Raw genomic sequence first — 17,450 nt, 5'->3', positions numbered from 1 at the left:
ATTATCTCGCTGCACTAGTTTTAGTCATTCAAACAAACAAGCTTTTGTAATTACTCCACATAGATCATTACAGCAACAAAAGAGATGCATAATAGAGCAGGTTCTGCAGCAGCAGCTCTTTGCTAGCGTTGGAGCTTAGCCTCTTCACTTCAGTAAGAGCAGAAACTAATTCAATGTGCCTTTGGGAGACTTTCAATGACTTTGAACAGGCAGTAGGTTAGAAACTGAGCCCTCACAACCTGTCAAAGCATTGAGAAGACCTACTTGTCCACACGGTTCACACTCCAGGCAGAGCAGATCGGTCCCCTTACAGACTATCACTATGCTTTCACCAGACTGGTCTTAAAGACAAAAACTGAGGGTCCCAGGGGGATATCCCGCTATCTAGTAAAACTCCAACTCTAGAAAACTCCTGTCTCTAGACCATTTTCCTCCTTTTTAGAGCTAAGTATTATGCTTTTCATCTTCACCTACAGTGCATCGTCATGTTATTAGACAATATCAGAAAATTGTAAGTTAGACCATGAGTCCTACGTGCTTCCTCTTCCTCTTCTAGCTGTACCTGAGGTACCTACAGGGAGGGGTCTGCCCACACAGTCCTGGCCTCTCCCCTAGCAAATTGTGACCAGAACTAACGCCAGTTAATTGAAATTACATTACACACCTTGTTCTCATCAAGACTGTAGTTCTCGTTATGAGATAACTTTTTTACTGAGTAGAAAGGTAATCCTTAGTAATTCAGTGTATGTGGTACAAAGTATGCATCCGTACTAATGAGTTTTATACTCAGCAGCTTCAACATTTGCTTCCATGGCCAAGTAAATGCTGCAGATTTAAAGCAGAGCTAACTGGACTCCTGAGACCATGCAGACAAAACCTCAAACAAGGCAGCTCGCCCACACCAACCAAAACAAAAGGTTGCTGTAAAAAATATAGTCTAAAAATGTAATACATTGCCTTAACGTGGATTAGGTGGCTACTTAACTTATCAAAACCTGTGCAACACCTTCAACATTAAAAGCTGAAGAGGGATTTCTCTGTGAAGAGGTTGCAAACTCTGAAATGGAACATCCCAGTGATCCCTTCACCCACAAGCAGAGACTTCTTGATTTAAAGATCTGTCTTGCATGGTTCACTGACACACAAATTATCTGCCATACTGCTGTCTGGGGTTGTTAAACAACTGTGCTGATAAGATCTCCACTTTAGGTCTCCTGAAGTAAATCAAAAAACCCACATACCTCTGTAAACTGCAGCAGAATAAAAAGATTGTATATTGCTAACAAGTAAGTTTGTTGGAAGCCAAAGTAGCTGGCAACTTCCAAATGAATTCAAGGTAAAGGAAAATAAAGTGAAGTCGCAAGTCTGTAGGTGGAGATGTTCAATGGCTGGAAACGCAACACGTGAACCTTCAGGTGAAGGGAGAACAAATCAAGATGAAAGATAAGCAGAGCTGTCAAGGAATCCTGAGTAACCCAGACACACTGTGCACACTGAAAAGCACTGCTGGCAGTCAAGAACCAGACCTTGGATCCCACACTACACGTCTTCAGTCTGTGATTTGGGTGAAGCTGCGCATCTCTTCCTTTAAGGACATTCACTGTATTTTGGGATCTGCAGCACCAGAGCCTGACTTCAAGTCTTACGCTGCAGATAACCCTTTCCAGGGCCAGGAGAAAGCTATTTTAAAGCTCTCTACCTAAAAGCTATACTCCCTGAAATGAGCAGAGCAAAACACATCTCAACATCATTCGCTTTAATACTGGCTGAACTTACCAAGCTTTTTGTTTAAAGAACATTTAAGATGTTACCCAGGTATAAGACATAACTGCACGTTAACAGAAATGACAATCACAGCATGCACAGAAAGCTAAGGAAAAAACTTAAAATGGTTACATAAAGACAATCTGCATTGCTCACCCTTACGCAATGAACTTTAAGACAGCTGTGCACTTTCAACCCAGCAAAACTATCTTCCCCAGCTCCCTGGGACCCACCACAGATGCAGGTCTGCACTGCACCATCCTCACTGCCCGAGCAGACAAGGACATTCCCAAAGCACATTCATCCCCAACTGAGGGCAGCTCTCCGTAGAGGGAAAGTATTTATGTGGTTGAAAAGGTTAAGAACATTTTCCGAAGTCTCTCTCCATCCTTTGGTTTTAGGGAAGGAGCGATACTGTAGCCTGGGGAAGTGTTTCTTTTCTCTTTCTCTGTATTTGCATAAACAGACATAAACTTGTCTACAATTTCTTAGGCAATCCCAATTCCATGCAACGCCCCTGGAAATATTTGGGAACAAATATTACAAGAGGCTTCTCAACAAGACTGTCTCCTTCCACCTACTGCACTCTCATCTCCCAATTAATTTTCCTAACGCCACAATTAGCCTGTGCCACAACGCCCCATCAAGCAGCTTTAGGGGTTCCATGTCTGCTCCTCCTCCTTTTGGGAATTAGGCGATTCCCAACTCCTCTGCAGCAACAAATTGACACCAAACAGAGTTACTGTGACAGGGAGGAAGGGAAAACCCCACCAACCGCTGAGTGGGGGGTCCAAGCAGGGAAACCCTGGGAACCAGGGGGGAGGGCCCCAAGCTGGGACACCCTGGGCACCAGGGGGGAAGGGAGAGTGTCCAAGCGGGGAGGGGGACCCCAACTGGTGAGACCTCGGGCAGTGGGGAGGGAAGTGAGCAGGGAGACCCTGAACAGTGGGGAGGGGTGTCCCAAGCAGGGAGACCCTGGGCAGTGGGGAGGGGTCGGGTCCCAAGCAGGGAGACCCTGGGCACTTGGTGGGGAGAAGTTTCCCAAGCAGGGAAACACTGGGCAGTGACAGGGGGAGAAGGGGGTGCCCAAGCAGAGAGGGGGGGGGTCCCAAGCAGGGAGACTCTGGGCACCAGAGGGTTCCCAAGTTGGGGAGACCATGGGCACCAGGGAGGAGGGAAGGTCCCAAACAGGGAGACCCTGGGCACCAGGGGGGTTCCAAGTGGGGAGACCATGGGCAGTGAGGAGGAGGGGAGTTGAGCAGGAACACCCTGGGCACCGAGGAGGGGGGGGTCCCAAACAGGGAGACATTAGGCAGTGGAGGGGGGGGGGGTGTCCCAAGAGGGGAGACCCGGAGCAGTGGGATGGGGGAGTCCCAAGTAGGGAGACCCGGGACACCAGGGTGGAGGGGGGGGTCCCAAGCAGGGAGACCTCGGGCAGTGGGGAGGGAGGGGGTCGAGGAGGGAGACCTCAAGCAGCCGGGGGGAAGGCGGGGGTCCCGAGCCGGGGGGCCTCGCGCGGTGGGGAGGGGAGGGTGGAGCAGGGACACCCCGGGCAGTGGGGATGGGAGGTCCCACCAGGGGACACTTCGGGCCCCAAGGGAGAAGGGGAGCGCGTCCAAGCGGGGAGGGGTTCCAAGCAGGGAGACGCTGGGAACCGGCAGGGAAGGGGGGTCCCAAGCGGGGAGACCCCAGGAGAGGGACCTGAGGGAGGAATCCCGGGCCACTGGGGGAGAAGGAGGAGGGGTCCGAGCGGGGTCCCCGGGCAGCAAGGAGGGGGAAGGGTCCCACGCGGGGTCCCCGGGCTCCGAGCGGGTCCCCCCGGTCCGCGCCGCCCCCCCTCGCCGCTGCCCCCGGTGCGCGGGCCGGGCCGGGTCCCGGTGCCGCGGTGCCCATCCCCGGGGCGGCGGGTCGGTACCGTAGATGGGCCGCAGGCGGCGGTCGTTGGGGTCCTGCACATGGCCCCGCGCCGCCATGATGAGAGCGCAGAACCGCAGCGCGCAGCCGCGGGGCCGGCGGGGGCGGTACCGAGCGGGCACCGGAACGCACCGGCCCCGGGACAGCCACACCCGCCCCGGGGCCCGCACCGGCACCGGGGGACGAGACCCAGGACCCCGCAGCGGCACACGGACCCCGCATCGCCGCCTAGTTCCAGGCATCGCCAACGGGACCTCAGCATCACCACCCGATCAACAGCATCGCCACTGGGACCTCAGCATTGCCACCGGGACCCCAGCATCACCACCGGGACCCCAGCATCACCACCGGATCCCCAACATCGCCACTGGGACCCCAGCATCGCCACCAGATCCCCAGCATCGCCACCGGGACCCCAGCATCACCACCGGATCCCCAGCATCTCCGCTCTGTCCCCTTCCCTGTGACCCAGGGCCGTCCAGCACCACCCGGTCCCCGCACCGTGACCCGTGGTGCCCGTGCTCAGCCCGTGCCAGCCCCCGGCAGGAATGGCCATCGCCACCGTCGCCGCGGCCGAGAGCCGGCTGTGCGGGAACTGGTAAGGACTAAAACCAAGTGGGGGTCCCGGGAACACTCCTGGAGGGAACCGGTTAACAACAAACATCCAACTTATAAATAAATACCTGGGATGTGGGTTTGCCTTCTCCAGTGTTATTGTCATAAAGGGGTTTTCCCAACCGTTGCTCAAGTTCCTGAATTAGCAGGCGACGAGGCAGAAATGAAAGTGTTCCAATAGAAACCAAGGCTTGCTTTTCCACCGGGGACACTTGGGGTGCGCGATTCTAAGTTTTCCTTTAACGGTGGTGTGGTCAGAAGCGGGGATGTAAGAACAGGAGCAATAGGCAAGTTGTTTCTCTAGGATAACATGTCTTTGGAAGCGTTGATGCTGTAACGTGTTTGCTGATGATGTGGTCTCAGCAGTTGCATCTTGAGCACAAGAAGCTAAAGGCATTCACTTTTTTTTCTCAAACAGATATAGTAATCAGGCAGAGAGTGTGGGCAGTTTGGACGCTGCCGTTGGACTGTGTGGCTTGATCACTTGGGATCTGGCAAGGGAAAAATGGAATCATAGAATCTTTTGGGTTGAAGGGACCTTAAAGGTCATCCAGTTCCAAACCCCCTGCCATGGGCAGGGACACCTCCCACTGGATCAGGGGCTCCAAGCCCCATCCAACCTGACCTGGAACACCTCCAGGGATGGGGCAGCCACAGCTTCCCTGGGCAACCTGGGCCAGGGCCTCCCCACCCTCACAGTGAAGAAATTCTTCCTTATGTCCGGTCTAAATCTGCCCCTCTCCAGTTTATACCCGTTGCCTCTAGTCCTATCATTACAAGCCTTTGTGAAAAGTCCCTCCCCAAATGGTTGGAGTGTGTTTCTGTTGTGACAAGAAAGGCACTAAGCAATAGGTTGTGAAGTTAATTTTGGTGTTTTGAAGGCTGATTTCTTGTGCGCAGGAGAGGGGTGATCCATCCGTCTAGAAAGCTGACAGAAAGGGATTTAGATCTTGGGAATAAATGTTTTGCTGTGAGGATGGGGAGGCCCTGGCCCAGGGTGCCCAGAGCAGTGGTGGCTGCCCCATCCCTGGAGGTGTTCCAGGCCAGGTTGGATGGGGCTTGGAGCCCCTGATCCAGTGGGAGGTGTCCCTGCCCATGGCAGGGGGTGGAACTGGATGGGCTTTGAGGTCACTTCCAACAGAAACTGTTCTATGATTCTATGAAATGGTGCTGCCTGCTGGAGGCAGGACTAAGGGCTGAGCTCCTGGTGCCTCAGTTCTTTCTGCACCCTTTGCGTTTGTAAGCCTTGCATCCTCTTCAGGATAGGAAAACGAGTATCTTAGGAACGAGGTGAGCAGGGGAATTTTGGTTACAGAGTAATATGGTTGCTACGGTTGTTTTGTGAGCGTATCGGCCTAACAGGATCTGTTGTTTACATTTTCCAAGCGGAACACTGTTTGATGTCTCATAGCCAAGTTATTTTCAGGAAGAAGCTTTTATCTTCTCAGATTAATTTATTAACTTGAACCTGGTGATAACTTGTTTATGCTGGAAAATATATCTTTCACGTAAGGAAATAAATCCACCTTGATTTTATCTTATTGCACTGTGAAAACGGTGACCTTTGCCGGCTCTATATGCTAATATCCCAACTATAAGGAACATGGAAGCCTGTTTGGGCTTGCCTTTCTTTGTAATTACTCAGTTCTCTAAACCATGAATTCATAGAAAGCTTTCTTAGGATTCTTTTTTTTGTTAGGAAAAACTGCTTGAAATTGTTGTGGGTGTATTTTCTGAAGAGTAACCTCTGACTTTCTCATAGCAAAAAGGATATTCCTGTTGCTAATTTCGTCGTGCATGAAATCCACTGTAGCAGAAACATTGAAGTATGTCGCCACTGCAGTGAATTGATCCCAAAGTCGGAAATGAAGAGCCATATCGAGTCTGAGCACGTGCAGGTGATAACAAATTTCTCCTCTAAAATTGCTGACTCCCATGGCAATTAATCTAATGACGTCTGTTTATTGTAGGTTACCTGCAAGTGTAGGATGAAGATAGAAAAATGTCTCCTGAAGGATCATGAGGTTGGTGGACTTGATGTTGTTAGACACTTGGAAGATATTCTTGGTATTCCCAAGCACTGATTCTAGAGCCTTTCTGTTGCAAGACATGGATTCCAACCTGTGATTGATGCATCACTTTTATTGAAGCACGCTTTCTAAATTCACAGAGCATGAATGGAACACAAACTGGTTGGAAACTCCCTTGCAGTGGTGGAGCCTGCTCAGGCCCTCTTAAAAAAGGGGTATCTGTGATAATCGGTGGGTTTGTCCTTCTTAGTGAAGAAGATAAAAGTTGGGACGCTGTTTCAAAAGACAGAATATTATTAATTTAACTTTTTTCATTTCTATACCATTACACATTTCTGACAGCTGCAGTCATTATGTGATTTTTAATAACTCATTGTGTCCAAACAAGCTTTTAAAATAGCTTGTCAAGTAAACTAAAATGGGACACAGTGGGATTTTCTGAGGTTTTGAACCTAGCTGGCTGCTGTCACAGGCAATCTTGTTACAAATGTCAGTGCCTTCTCTTCCTGTGGGCTCATTTAAAGCCAGCTCTGGCAGGGCCACACGAGTCTGCTTATCACTGTAGAAAAAAGGATTGTCTTTGAAAATATGTCCAGTTCAAAACCTTGGAACCAGTTTATCCCACACATTTGTGTGTAATGCTTTTAGTTTTGTTTATAAAGCAAATAATGAGGGATTATTGCAGTATCTGCAATTCTAACGTGTATTTCATGTTTTTAACCCCTTTTGAAGGGCAACTTACCTGTCATTCCATGTAGGATAAAGAATGTGCAAACTATTCTTGTTGAGTAGGAAACATGCTGTAAATCTGCTCCCTATTGTACACTAACATGTTTATAGTGTAACTCAATGCAGTATCGTTAGTATTGGATGTCAAGACCGTATCTAAGAGCTGACTTCAGAAAGCACATGAATCTGCTTTCTCGGTGTTAGAGACTTACAAAGAATGTTGTGAGTCTTTGGAGTGCTTCAGCTGGCACGTTCATGACTGCACAGCTTATACAACATGTTGCTCTTACATTTCTCACGAAGGATCTTATTCGAAGCTGTTCTTTAGTGTAGCTTTGGATGTGGCTAAAGAAACCATTAAGCAAACTGAAAACCTCCCTCCACCTTTGCCTCAGTCTCCTATATGTGAAGAATAATCCCTCTGTCTTCTTCCAGGCATCGGCGTGCCCTCTGCGTCCTGTTGTCTGCCAGTACTGTGACATACAGCTCGCTTCCAACAAGCTCCGGGACCATGAGGTTTACTGTGGAGCCAGGACTGAGAGATGCGGTGGGTGCGGTCGTAACATCATGATGAAAGATCTAAAAGAGCATCCTCGAGTCTGTGGGCAAGAGGTGAAACCAGTAAGAGGAAGCAGAGCAGTGCCTCGCTTTGAGGATGAGGATGCAGATTCGCACGTCCTTCGAGACATTAGAAACCGACTGAGATCAGGTAACTGCTGGGCCTTTGTGGAGAGTGCCTACGGCGATAGAAAAGCAGATGGATAGCAGCTGTGTAGGAGACAAAATACTTAAGGACGTGAACAGACGAAATCTTTCAGCAGCGCAAAGAAATCAGAAGTGAGATGTAGAGGAGAGTAATAATTGGCTTCTAATTTTACATCTGGAAGCATGCTTTGATCCAAGTATAAGGCTTTGTAATTGCTTTCTGTGATAATACTGAATAACGAAAGCTCCACAGGCAATGTCAGTGGGGTTATTTTACTGTGGAATAGAACTGCAAAGATAAAAGCCAGCTAAACGGAGGTACCTGGTGTGAAAGCCCAGTCCACTGCTTGTTCTTTTGTCTCAACAGCTTAAAAATGAAATTGCAGTTGTTTGCTCACTGCAAATTCTGGCTGGTTTTGTTTAGCAGCTGCACTCCTCTACTTCAGTGAAGTAGAAGGGTAGGTAAGATCTGGATGTGGGTTCGTCTATGTAGTGCTTAGTGTTTCTGCAGTAACACTCTGTACGTAGCCGAGACTCTTGTAAATGCCTCTGCTCTCTCCTAAGCCTCCCATCTCATACCTCCACACGTCTAATACAGACCCTTTTTGTGAGTGCGCCACTTAAATCTTTGCTCTGCTTTCAGCTGTGGGACACTCGGAGGATTTAACGCTGCAGAATATTAAATGACGGTCTTTGCTGTAGAAGACTGCTTGGCTTGTAGAAACAATTTCTAGTTACAGCTCTCCAAATTATTCAGTTTTATTAACTAAGCCTAACCCTGGTTTTCTTCTCAGTGTAGCTTTCCTACCAGAAAACATGTCATGTGTTTCTTCTGTACATGTACAATTCCCACTGCTATCAAATGTAATATTGCTAAAAGGAATTTGTTTTCCCATCAATATACCAAAGAGACAAAGCTGAATTGTCTCATCCTTGTAAAAGGGAGAGGACTACAGTGTATTAATTGGACCTTGTTCATGATGTAGGTCACAGAAGGTTCCTCAGGGACTTTGTAAAGCTCCTGTGAGGCTTAAGTTCAAGCTTTTGGAGTGAAAGGAAATACTTCCTTTTTTTTTCCTCCTTTTTAGCTTGTTACAAACAGAAGTAAGATGTGTGTTTTCCTTCTTCCTCCGGAATTTAATGCAGGTGTCCTTCTGGGCTTTGAAATACTGACCTCCATGAGCATCCACATGTGTGAAACCCTCATTGTTGAGCTCGTCTGACGCACAGAAGGGAATTACTTGTGGCAGGTTTGATGATCTCTCAAACTTACTGTATTTATCTTTTGAAGAGGATGAACTGGAGCAGCTGGAGAGAAATGAAAACGCTCGTTCTTCACTTCATGAAGAGTGGAATGCTGATTTAGACTACGCGTTGGCTCTCAGCTTACAAAATGAGAATAATCCTCACAACAATACTGCAGCTGAAGTTCCCAGTGGCTTCTGGGAAAGCTACTACACCAAAGGGTCTGTGCCATCGGCCTGTCTTTATGAAACAGACACATCAAATATCTTCTCCTGTGACTCTTCGGGATCTTTTAGCACATCAAACCACATAAAAAGTAAGTATAAACGCTCTTGCGGTTTTTTTTTTTCCTTAGAGTTTCCTTAGAGGAAAGAGAGGATTCTCGGACTGGGAATGTCAAAGATTATGGAGGTATTCTAAAATGTCAAAACGAGTCTCTCTGAGCCTCCTGCTAAATCATTTTTAGATACTTAATACACAGGAAATTACACTCTCCATGAGTACCTTCCTTCCTTCTTTCTTAAAATTTGATCTTCTGCTCCCTCTAAACTTCGCAATATTAGCGTTTAAAATAGTTTCTTTCAAAGAGGTATTACTAAAGTGAGACAGCAAAGGAAGGAGAAACAAAAACTACAGTGCATCTCTGGCCTCGATACGTGGCGAGAGATGTGTAACAACTGAGCAGGTGCAACTTTCTTGTTGAAGAAGACACGATAGGAAGGGAGGATCTGGGGGACACCTGAAGTGCCAGCTTATTTGGAAGGGAGAAATGGTACTGAAGGATTGACTGGAGGCAGTAATGGACTTTTCTTACCAGACCGTTCGCTCTGTCTGTGACCCCAAACCATTGTTCTTGCTCTGGGTGATGTGAATTTGCTTCTGTGCAACTCAGCAGTAGGAGTAGAATAACTGTTCCCTTAGTGTTTGCTCTGGCTGCCGTCCTGCGGCACGAACACGAGTCTGTTGCTCAGGAACTTTGATGATAAACCGATCCAACTGCATCAGACTTCTCTATGGCAGAGGATGTAACTGTTACTTACTTTGCAGACAGCGAGATCATCATGTTGCCGTGTGAATTTTGTGAGGAGCTCTTTCCTGCCGAAGATCTGATTCTTCATCAGGTTTAGTACTTTCTCGTATTGTAACTGGGGGGTTGCAGTAAAGATGTTTTTCCGCTGCTGTGACTGAACAAGGCTGCAGTCCTTGCTTGGTGATGCTGTGAGTGCGCTAGCAATTTTGCCGTTACAAAGCATGGCTTTTAAAGACTGTCTCTACTCAACAGGAGAGCTAATTTTTCTGTGTTGCTTGCGTTACAGACAGGCTGTAACCCAGCAAGTGCCTTTGCCTCATTCAGTAAAAGAAGCATTTCTTCAAATCCACAAGAATATGACGGTCTGCGTGCTCTTGGGTCCAAAAGCTGTAGGTCTCTTTCTTCATCCCAGCTCCAAGCTGTCCAGGCAGATGGAGACATTATGATTCCCTGTGAATTTTGTGGCATCCAGCTGGAAGAAGAGACAGTCTTTCATCATCAGGTACTGAACAGAACTTCCTCTGTTGTAACACACCCAGTTGTTCAAAGCTGTGCCAAGTCTTGCAGCCTCCTCTTGTATTTCAAGAATCCAGGTAACTGTCCCCTGCGTCAGGATCTTCTTAAACAAAGCTTCTTGGGCCCCACCTAAAATATTATGGTGTGCTGAGGCTCTTCCTGAAAAACCTCAATTATTTTGAAAGCTCTTACCATGAAAATGAAACAAAAGGCCCTAAAATTTCACAATATCAATGTTTGACTTATGTATAAACGCTGTGTCGAAACCAGGATGTGTGAATCACAGCTACGGTGGGAGAGGAGCACAAGTGTAGAACTTGTGTGGGCGAGAGAGGAAGCAGACGATTTGGACTACGAGGGTGGGAGATGGAGGGACGTCTCAGAGGGTGGATGTAACAAGAGAGAGAAAGGCAAAAAGCAGGAACGTATCAGAAACTCAGCTGAGAGAGAAGCAGTGGGGTTATGAAGCGATGGGTGCTGCGGAGTGCTCACTGGAGTGTTCCTGGCTTCGCAGGGTCCTTGTTAGGTGTGAGAAGGCTGAAGAATAGAGCGTATGACTGTTGGCTGGCTGGCAGGGAGGCCCCAAATCCCTGGTGGGTTTGTTCAGCAGGGCCGGCTCACGCTGCCAGTTCCGTTTTTGCGTAGCTCCTGTGGTAGCGAGTGATTATTTCTAAGCTCTGTGAAAGAGAACATGTGGGTGTCTGCAAGCAATGTCTGCCTCTTTCTAAAAACAATTCCCTGCTAACCCGAATCTTCCGGAGGGATGATGCTCTGCAGTGTTTTCACAGGAATAAGTCTGAATGAGCTGTCATTTAGGTACTAAAACGAGTGTTTTGCTTTAGCACCATTGCGATCTGCGCCCAGCCAGCCCAGCAGCCACCTTGCCATCTCGGCAGCTGCTGCCTCCTCAAGCCAATGGAGAGAGAAGAGAAGCGCCAGAGCTGGTTCGGAGACGAATCAGGCATCAAGGTGAGGGCAAAACGCAGAAATACGCACACTCTTTTCTTTTACATTGGCAGGATCGCTGTGCGTGTTCCAGACTGAACGGGGGCTCTTACTCTCTTCTGTCCCTAAAATTTAAACGTCTCCAACCGCCTCCTGTTGGTGCAGTTTTAAACAAGAAAGATTAAATCCCTGAAATTCAGTATCCTCAAAAGATCCTGGTTATGAAACCGTGTGCTGCTGGGATGGAAATCAGGTCCAGTTCTGTTATCTGAATGGTCTTTGTTGTCCCCTGTGGCATTTGGCTCCAGGTTTCCTGGAGCTGGGGAGGGGCTCTTACTCAGGAAGTGCAGGGACAGGACAAGGGGGAACGGTTTTAAGCTGATAGAGGGGAGACTGAGATGAGATCTTGGGCAGAAATGTTTTGCTGTGAGGGTGGGGAGGCCCTGGCCCAGGTTTCCCAGAGCAGTGGTGGCTGCCCCATCCCTGGAGGGGTTCCAGGCCAGGTTGGATGGGGTTTGGAGCCCCTGATCCAGTGGGAGGTGTCCCTGCTCTTGGCAGGGGATGGAACTGGATGGGCTTTAAGCACTGTGTTCTTGTCCTCTCAGGAGATGTTTCTCCTCGGTGCATGGAAGGCTTTGGGCAGCAGCGGCTCAGCAATCCCGCACGAGCGACCAAGTCACTGAACAATATGGCGAACGCCAGGAATGCACCACTGTCCTCTTCAGTGGGAGCCAGCGATGCTCCTGACTCGAGAGGGAAATCCAGGAAGGCGGCTGGCAATGAGGGAAGACTGAACAGTGGTGCAAGTGAATCTGCAGGAGGGACGACAGCACATGCGAGACCTACTCGGAACTTTCATTCAGCAGCTTTCACACCCAGCTTCTCAAGAACTTCTCCCACCCAACCAAGGTAATGTCTTTGTCTTCTGTTTCGAGGAGCCACACTGGGCATGCCCTACAGGATGAGGGATCAGAGCCACCGGGTGAGCAAGTTTTGCTCCACTGAAGGTCAAGGTGCAATCTTGGGCTTGGCGCATTGTGCTCTTCAGATGGCAGCAGACCAACACAAGCAGTGGTGACAAATCTGCTCCAGTCCTCTGCCTCGTTTCCTTATGGTGCAAATCTGGATTCCCTCGTGGCTGCCTGTGGCTGTAAGGGTTTCATTCAATTTAGTTTGGCTGGTGCTCACTTGAGTTTCAAACAGCAAATGTAGGCTTTGATATCACAGTGGAGAAAATGATCACTGGGGATGATGTCAATGATGGCTTTACCTTTTCTCTTTGCTCTTGAACAGAGTCTGGTTCTTCTGTACAAAGGTATGGGGTCAGGTTCAGGAGAAAAACAGATTCTTCCAGAGTCTCCCTGGTGGGAAGGGCCCGTTTCTTCAGCAGGACGAGCACTGAGAGTGCTGGTCTTGCTTCCTTTGAAAGTGTCCGTGTTCTCTTCTGCAGCATCATCAGTGGAGGAGGAAGGAGCCTTGGGATATCAGATGGTCCGTCCGGCTTCAGGCGCAGGAACACGAAGGTAAGGCAGCCAGCATGGAGCAGGAGAGTGGTGCATGGCTCTGTGCTTGCATGTGGGCCGGAGGCCTCTGTTTCCAAGAGGACAGTGCCCAGCTGAGCCAATCCGCTGCTGCTTTTTGTGATGATTGTGCCAGGATGGTGATCTTATTTCCATCTTTCCTGCTTCACTGCAGTGTTTATCGGTTGTTTGTTATCAAGGACTCACTGAAGACAGCGTTTTAACTGATTTCCCCCCCTCCTCTTTAGGCAAAAGCCCAGAGCCCAGCATCCGGTGACCCAGAGAAATGACCCACCACATGCAAAACACATTTCACACCCTTCCTGTGCACTCTAGTGCTTATTTACCTGAGCGCAAGTAAATTCCTGTTTCGCTGTCAGTGAAGACTTTTCTATGAATTCCGGTCGTTCCAGGCAGTTGTTCTGGGTTCGCTGGGATGGAATCCAGGTCCTTCCCAGCGCTGCTGTGCTTTGCATTCAGTACAGGTGTCGCTCACACCCATTGTTTTAGTTGACCGCTGGGCAGTGACCAATTCATCGTGCATCACTTGAGTTGTATATTTTATTATTATTGTCCTTATTCTCTCCTCCTCTGTTATCCTATTAACCGGTTCTTTCCTACACCCATCAGTTTTCCTTCTTTCTTAATCCTCCTCCCCATCCCACCGTGGAGGGAGAGCGAGCGCAGCTGCATGCTCCTTGCTGCCGCCCGGGTTAAACCCACGACAGCAGCGATTGTTTTATAGCTCGAGATGCACATATTTTTGTGAGCGTATCCTACAGGTTTTTACTTCCGTGCTCTCTCCTGTCACCGTGTCCCAAGCCGCCCACTACCCTGCTGCCTTGGGAACTGCCTGGGTCGTGGTTCCGTGTTTCTGACACCCAGTGAAAGAGAACTTTGATGTATTGAGCTTCAAGCTTGCGGCTCGGCTGCACCGGGCCCGGGTGATTGACGTTGCCCATGGATAAGCTCTGAGCCCGTGGCTGTCTTGTAAAATGCTTTTTAAGGCTGTTTTAGTCTGTGCTTTTTAAATTCTTGTAATAAATTTGATCTACTGCTGTCCCAAGGCTTCGTGCAGTAAAACTCCACTACAGGAAGGGAGGAGGGGGGCCCCAAACACCAGGCGAGACCCTGGCGCTGGCCAGGCCGGAGCGGGCTGTACTGGGTGTGCTGTGGGACAGCGGTAGGGAGCTGGTAATGCAAAAGCCGGAGCCAGCAGGCCTTGGATAATGACTGCAGGCATCACCTCAATTAACTGGGTACAGCAGATGGCGTTCCCGGGGCTAATTAGCCAGTCACCGTTACCGGAGGCCTCGGCTCTGCTGCCAGCCCCGTCCCCCAGGCTGCAACAGCAACAGCTGAGGCGATCTGGCTTCTAAAAGAAAGACATTTTACTGACGCTTCCACCAAATGTAAGCATTTATTTATACAAGAAAAGCAGAATAAAGGTATTTAAAACCAGGTGGCACCAATCTCGCTATGGCCTTCCCGGGAAAATGGCTCTGGCCTTCCTGGGGCAAATGGTGCTGGCAAGCGAAGGGGAGCTGAGCGGGCGCTGCCGGGGTTACAGGACACCTTGTGCAGAGGAGCAAGTAGGGAAAATAACGCACCAGTGAGCCGCCAGCATGGCTCAGCCCACACTGCTCCTCAGGCATGAGGAATACGGCACCGTCTCCGTTAAGAGAAATATTGGCAATCAGAGAGCTTGCTTCCCCTTCTGTACAGAATATTTACACTGCTGTTCCACCTAAATACAGTTACAGTGTACGGACCCTGCAACAGGGGATTAAAAAGCAGAAAACCTGCAGCGTCAGTTGGAGCAGCTCCATCAGTAGAGGGGGTTTGAATTATCTCCAGCCCCAAATAAGGACACAGCACATCTGGAGGGATGTTAAGAATCTCCTTTATGCAAGTGTACACCGTATGGCCAAGAGCACTTAACAGGTTAATGCTGTGTACGGTACCAGGAAGGACACACACCAAGCGAGAACACCCGGCCCCAGCGGCTCCAGGTGCTCGGTACAATCGTACATTCTGAATGGATATATATTAAAGAAAAATAAACCACAACCCAATCTTTGCTCTGACAAACAAGCCTATTACAATGTCAAGTTCATTTAAAGCACAAGGAAGTAATGATGATTAGAAAAGCTTTAATTAAAGGCCATTTGGGCTGCAGTCCAACTGCTGCAGCACTTCCTTCCTAGTAACGTGGGGAAAAAAAAAAGCCAAAAACCTCACCGTAGCTCCTCTTCTCGCAGGGCTCCGGCCACTCTTCACAGAAACCAAAGTCGACGACGGTTATTTATTGGTGTGACATTCTCCTGTATAGGAAGCTTCATTTACACAGCAAGGTGTAAACAGCGCTGACCAGAAGTTTGTTATTTGTACTCATAAATAATTGCAATAAATATGTATCAAGTAACTTTACAGCACACCTTCCAGGGCCAGGACGCAGCCATGTCCTGCTCCGATGTGCGCTCTGGAAGGAGACAGACATTAGCAGCAGTTCCTTACTCACATCCTTGGCGACGCCGGCCCTGCGGGCCAGGCTGTGCCCGCACTGCGAGTCCCCCCCAGCGCAGAGGGCTGCAAAGGGGCGACCTCAACCCAGTACGAACCCAAGGTCCAGTCGCCAGAAAGAAACCCCGAACGCATTGCCGTCAGCAGCAAGAGTTCTGCCATGAAATTCCATGGACGTTCTTCACATTTCCGTGCAGCGCCGGTTTGGGAATGCACGTCCCAGATAGGAATAAACCGGCTCTGAGCCATTCCTTCCACTTCATTTTCCCCTTGGTCTTTGCAAGCTCCACGTGTGTTTGCGCTCACTCCCAGTGGTTTCTCAGCTACATAAACGCTTCTACCAGGAAACGGACAAGGTTTAAGAGTAACTATTCTTCCTACACGTGTCTGTTCCTTTGACAGGGCAACACACAACAGCAGGGCAACACAGCTTTCCTAACCACAGGATCAGAGACTGTATCCCAACAGCTACCTCTACACGGGCTGCACACACGCTTCCATTCGCTCACAGAACAAGAATATACAGACTTGTTGAGGCTTTTCTCTCTTACATCTTCCAAATACCACACACTCAGAATTCCCAGTATTCACAATAATATACAATAAATACAGCTTTTTCAACTCTCATCACCACTGACGAGACACGCGAGCGTGTGCTGTCTTTCTAGAGACACAACACCAACCGTAAAATACAGTTATAGACATCCAGAACTTTTGCACAGCTGACGTGCACTGAGCACATCGGAAGGGAAACAACGAACATGTAGCTCAGTACTGGCACTTCACTCCCAGGTAGCACCAAGCCGAGCAGCGCAGCCGCGATTTCCGTGTGTTCTCAGTTCTCCAGCACGCGGGTAATTCTCTCTTGTGCCGGGTTCCAAGTGATCAACATAGCAACGCCGTGATTTTAAATGCACCCGGATACAGCAGTTAAACTGGGAGAATCGTCCTCTCCCCATAGCCTGCTTTTACCTTTCCATAGACAATAAAGCTCCTCTCTTCAGATGTCTCACTTTGTGTCTTCCCCTCTCAGCCTCCTTTCGGGTGTCACGGCTCTTGGACAATTTGCTTTTAGATCAAAGATCATTTTTGAGTACAAAGATGAGTTACAGGTGTTCAAACACACCTCAGTTGCTCTGGGCATAGGTTAAAGTTGCAGTTTGCAAGCTCGAGCTGCAGTGTTTTACACCGCAGAAGTCATTCTGTTTCTGCTAATGTTTTAATTGCAATAAATTACTTTGTTCCTATGCAAAGCAGATGTTCAAGAACATCGAGGGCATGAACCCAATGGAATTATGGCCCTTTCACTGTTCCTTCAATTATAAACCTTCCTCATCACAAGTGTCCAGCTGAAACCCCAGACCGTGGCAGCTTCCCCTGTGCTCATCTAAAGTTAACAGAAAGTGGTGGGAAGGTGACCGCGCAGCTTGGCAGTGCGTCTGCCGCTCTCAAGCTCAAGCAAGGGCTGAAATTCGGCACCATCTCTGCCTGTGATGGAAGAGGTTCTGCGCTCTGCTCCTGCCAGGGCCCTGCAGTGCTTCTCTCCATGCCCAATTCTTCCCATTTTTGTACTCAAAAATGTTTCAGGGGAGAATGATCTGCGAGCCTTCACCTCCGAGTGCTCCCGAACTCCGAACGCCCTCACTTTGTTGTGTTTGCAGGGTAACGTCCCTTCTAAATTACAAAATTAGAAATGTACAGGTTTTAAGGTTTTTCAAAATTAAATTATACACAAACTGGTCTTTACTAAACTATCCTACAAATATTCCACAAACAAGGCAGCAAAATAACCAGTCCACCACAAAGTCTACGAATACAAAATGTAAGTCTTCCGGTAATTATTGTAACGGGAACCAAAGTTCAGAAAATAAATTAACCTCCAGCTCGTCACACAGTGTTACAGGAGGTATTTTT

General features: G+C 48.7%; 2 protein-coding genes across 4 annotated transcripts in view; one reads left to right on the top strand and one right to left on the bottom strand.

Moving 5' to 3' along the window:
* NAA25 (N-alpha-acetyltransferase 25, NatB auxiliary subunit) overlaps window positions 1-4,001 on the bottom strand; it is a 30,197-nt gene extending 26,196 nt beyond the window's left edge. Inside the window, exon 1 of one of the 2 annotated variants that reach the window (XM_054082587.1) lies at window positions 3,680-4,001. In XM_054082587.1, coding sequence (XP_053938562.1) covers window positions 3,680-3,920 — 241 coding nt within the window. In that variant the 5' untranslated portion in view covers window positions 3,921-4,001. Of the gene's footprint in view, window positions 1-1,997; window positions 2,620-3,679 lie in introns of those variants that run through there. The other variant, XM_054082588.1, reaches the window with a different exon arrangement.
* Window positions 4,002-4,017: 16 nt separating this feature from the next.
* On the top strand, window positions 4,018-17,313 carry TRAFD1 (TRAF-type zinc finger domain containing 1). Of its 2 annotated transcripts, none has more exons than XM_054082589.1 (11): window positions 4,018-4,276; window positions 6,056-6,191; window positions 6,264-6,317; window positions 7,488-7,761; window positions 9,049-9,318; window positions 10,050-10,123; window positions 10,319-10,534; window positions 11,391-11,517; window positions 12,099-12,402; window positions 12,944-13,016; window positions 13,262-17,313. In XM_054082589.1, the coding sequence occupies exons 1-11, from the start codon at window positions 4,227-4,229 to the stop codon at window positions 13,301-13,303; spliced, it is 1,620 nt and encodes a 539-aa protein (XP_053938564.1). In that variant the 5' UTR covers window positions 4,018-4,226; the 3' UTR covers window positions 13,304-17,313. The 2 variants fall into 2 exon arrangements, with proteins under 2 accessions (XP_053938564.1, XP_053938565.1); XM_054082590.1 differs by having other exon boundaries at window positions 9,049-9,322; window positions 10,054-10,123.
* The last annotated feature ends 137 nt before the right edge of the window (window positions 17,314-17,450 follow it).

This window comes from Cuculus canorus, chromosome 17 (genome assembly GCF_017976375.1).
Source record: "Cuculus canorus isolate bCucCan1 chromosome 17, bCucCan1.pri, whole genome shotgun sequence".
Taxonomy (NCBI): Eukaryota; Metazoa; Chordata; class Aves; order Cuculiformes; family Cuculidae; genus Cuculus; species Cuculus canorus.
This window is presented reverse-complemented; position numbering and strand designations above follow the sequence as displayed.

What these genes read in the sequence shown, in the direction of transcription:
- TRAFD1 (XM_054082589.1), top strand. Translation starts at nt 4,227, where the DNA reads ATGGCCATCGCCACCGTCGCCGCGGCCGAGAGCCGGCTGTGCGGGAAC. An exon ending in TAGAAACCGACTGAGATCAG is followed by an intron (nt 7,762 to 9,048) that starts GTAACTGCTGGG and finishes TATCTTTTGAAG; the next exon opens with AGGATGAACTGGAGCAGCTG. An exon ending in CACATCAAACCACATAAAAA is followed by an intron (nt 9,319 to 10,049) that starts GTAAGTATAAAC and finishes CTTACTTTGCAG; the next exon opens with ACAGCGAGATCATCATGTTG.